Source organism: Myotis brandtii, unplaced genomic scaffold, assembly GCF_000412655.1.
Source record: "Myotis brandtii unplaced genomic scaffold, ASM41265v1 scaffold1003, whole genome shotgun sequence".
NCBI classification, from domain to species: Eukaryota; Metazoa; Chordata; class Mammalia; order Chiroptera; family Vespertilionidae; genus Myotis; species Myotis brandtii.
This window is the reverse complement of record NW_005353340.1, coordinates 601,278-603,319: the sequence shown is the minus strand read 5'-3', so window position 1 is coordinate 603,319 and position 2,042 is coordinate 601,278. Positions and strand designations below refer to the sequence as shown.

General features: G+C 62.6%; 1 protein-coding gene across 1 annotated transcript in view; it reads right to left on the bottom strand.

Moving 5' to 3' along the window:
- Window positions 1–271: 271 nt before the first annotated feature.
- LOC102245849 (chromosome unknown open reading frame, human C10orf71) overlaps window positions 272–2,042 on the bottom strand; it is a 20,259-nt gene continuing 18,488 nt past the window's right edge. The window contains exon 4 of the mRNA XM_005853198.2: window positions 272–2,042. This exon is cut by the window's right edge and continues 8 nt beyond it. Coding sequence (XP_005853260.1) covers window positions 1,430–2,042 — 613 coding nt within the window. The 3' untranslated portion in view covers window positions 272–1,429.

Genomic DNA, 2,042 nt, shown 5'->3' with positions numbered 1-2,042 from the left:
AGACGAGTGTGGATGGGAGAGTTGGAAGGGGTCGACTTCAGCGAACGTACCTCAAAACAATATCCCGCGGCCCACCTGCGCCGTGTCTCCCGTCGCCCGACCGACCGACACCCCCCACTTCTTCTAACGCCACTTCTTCAAAATAGAATCGCCCGGGCCGAAAACCGACTTCTGCGCATGGGCCACGAAGTTTCAATTGCACTGTATGTGCGCGGCCGCACGTGGTATTTTGTGCAAGAGCCACACTCAAGGGGCCAAAGAGCTGCATGTGGCTCGCGAGCCGTGGTTAACCACTGCCCCAAGCAAACCCTCATCCCCCAAGCAAACCCAAGGACACGCACTGTGTGGTGCCTCCACAGCTGCCATCTAGGAGGGAGGCGCCTTTGTCCCGTCTTTCCCACATCACAGGAATGGGGGCTTCAGTGGGAGCCCCCAGCAGGGGCCGTGAGGACTGGCCTGGCCCCTCCCAGAGAGGTGCCCCGTGGGCATCTCCTCACAGACCGCCTGCTCTCCAAGCTGAGAGGTGGTTGCGGCTCTGCTCCCCTGAGTGCATTCAGCTGCTCCCCTCCAGGCCCCAGAGACCATCCCCTTTAGCGCACAGAGCTCAGCCCCGGACAGTCAGGACCTGACTCAGGTGCCAGGCCACCCACAATGGCGGTCTTGGGTTCTTGTCTTTGCCACCCACACCAGTGGAGTCCTGGCCCAGGAAGCACGGACATGGGCTGGCAGGGCGCCCTGGGCTGCTGCTCTGTCCCAGGGAAGACCCTGCCGGCCCACAGGCGGCAATGGGAGGCCTGGAGAGCAGGTGGCCCTTTCCTACTCACCAGCTGAGACCCCCCAGGCCCCCAGAAGAGACAGGAGTTCCGAGACAGACCACACCACAGACCTGCTCCATGGTGTGAAAAGGTAACCTTTTCTTTATCAGAAAACAGCGTCTTCAGTTATGAAAACCCATTCTATGCAAATGAACATTTCTGCAAGGCTGCCTCTGGGGCCCTCAGCCATTTCCACCCCAGCTGAGCTGGCTGACCTGGGGGTGGCCTTGGCCTGCCCTTGAGAAGGAGGGGATCTGGTGCAGAGAGAACAGCCCTGAGGGGCAGGGTGGGTCCCCGAGTGGCAGGGCCAGGGGAGAAGGACCCGGAGGAAGGAAGGAAGGAAGAGGAAAGAAGGGGAGCGGGTCTGGGGTCCAGAAAGGGGCTCCGAGGGGCCAGGTCAGGCCAGCAGCGGCCTCCCAGGGAGCGAACGGATGCCCTGGAGGTGGGTGTTTTCAGAATCCCGTTTTCTCTGAGACCTTAAGGACCTCAGGTGGCTAGGCACGTGGTGAGTGAGGGAGTGTGTGTGTGTGTGTGGGGGGGGGGGGGGGGTCGGGGGGAGGGAAATAAGCTCTTCGGGGTTTATGGGGGGCAGAGGGTGTTGTCTGCTGTAATTCTCAGGAAATGCCTTCTGTGGCAAAGTCCTCTAGATCGTTAGTGGAGATGATACCCAGGCTTGGAGCGTCTACCGCACCCTCCCCTGGGGTCCCTGCAGGCACCCTGGAGCCCGGACCTGTAGTGCGCTGGGCGGGGTCACCAGGAGGCCAGGGGGCTGGCTGTAGGTCAGTGCTATAGGTGCTGGGGGGCACAGGGTGGGCTGCCTCAGAGGCGCCAGGGCCCTCGAGGAAGGTGGGGGCAGAGAGCTGAGAGGAGCAGCGCAGTGGCATCAAGGCCATGGCGGACAGGGGCCGGATGCCGGGGTACAGCACGTAGGGGGCAGCAAACACATCCGGCGGGAGTGGCTCCGGGGAGCCCTCCTCAGAGGATGGGATGGGGACCTTGACATATTTGCCTGTCTCTGGGTCATAGAAGGTCTTCATTTTCACCTGAAGCGGCAGATCGAAGACGAAGTACTCCCCAGACTGGGGGTCTTGGAGGACCTTCTGGGTGGCAGGGTAAGGGAGCAGGGGCCTGAGGGACTGGGGCCCCCCTGACCGCCTCCTGTCAGGCTCTGAGAAGGTGGCCACCGAGTGGCGGTGCACGGGAGGGGGCAGGGCACGGGCGGGGGGG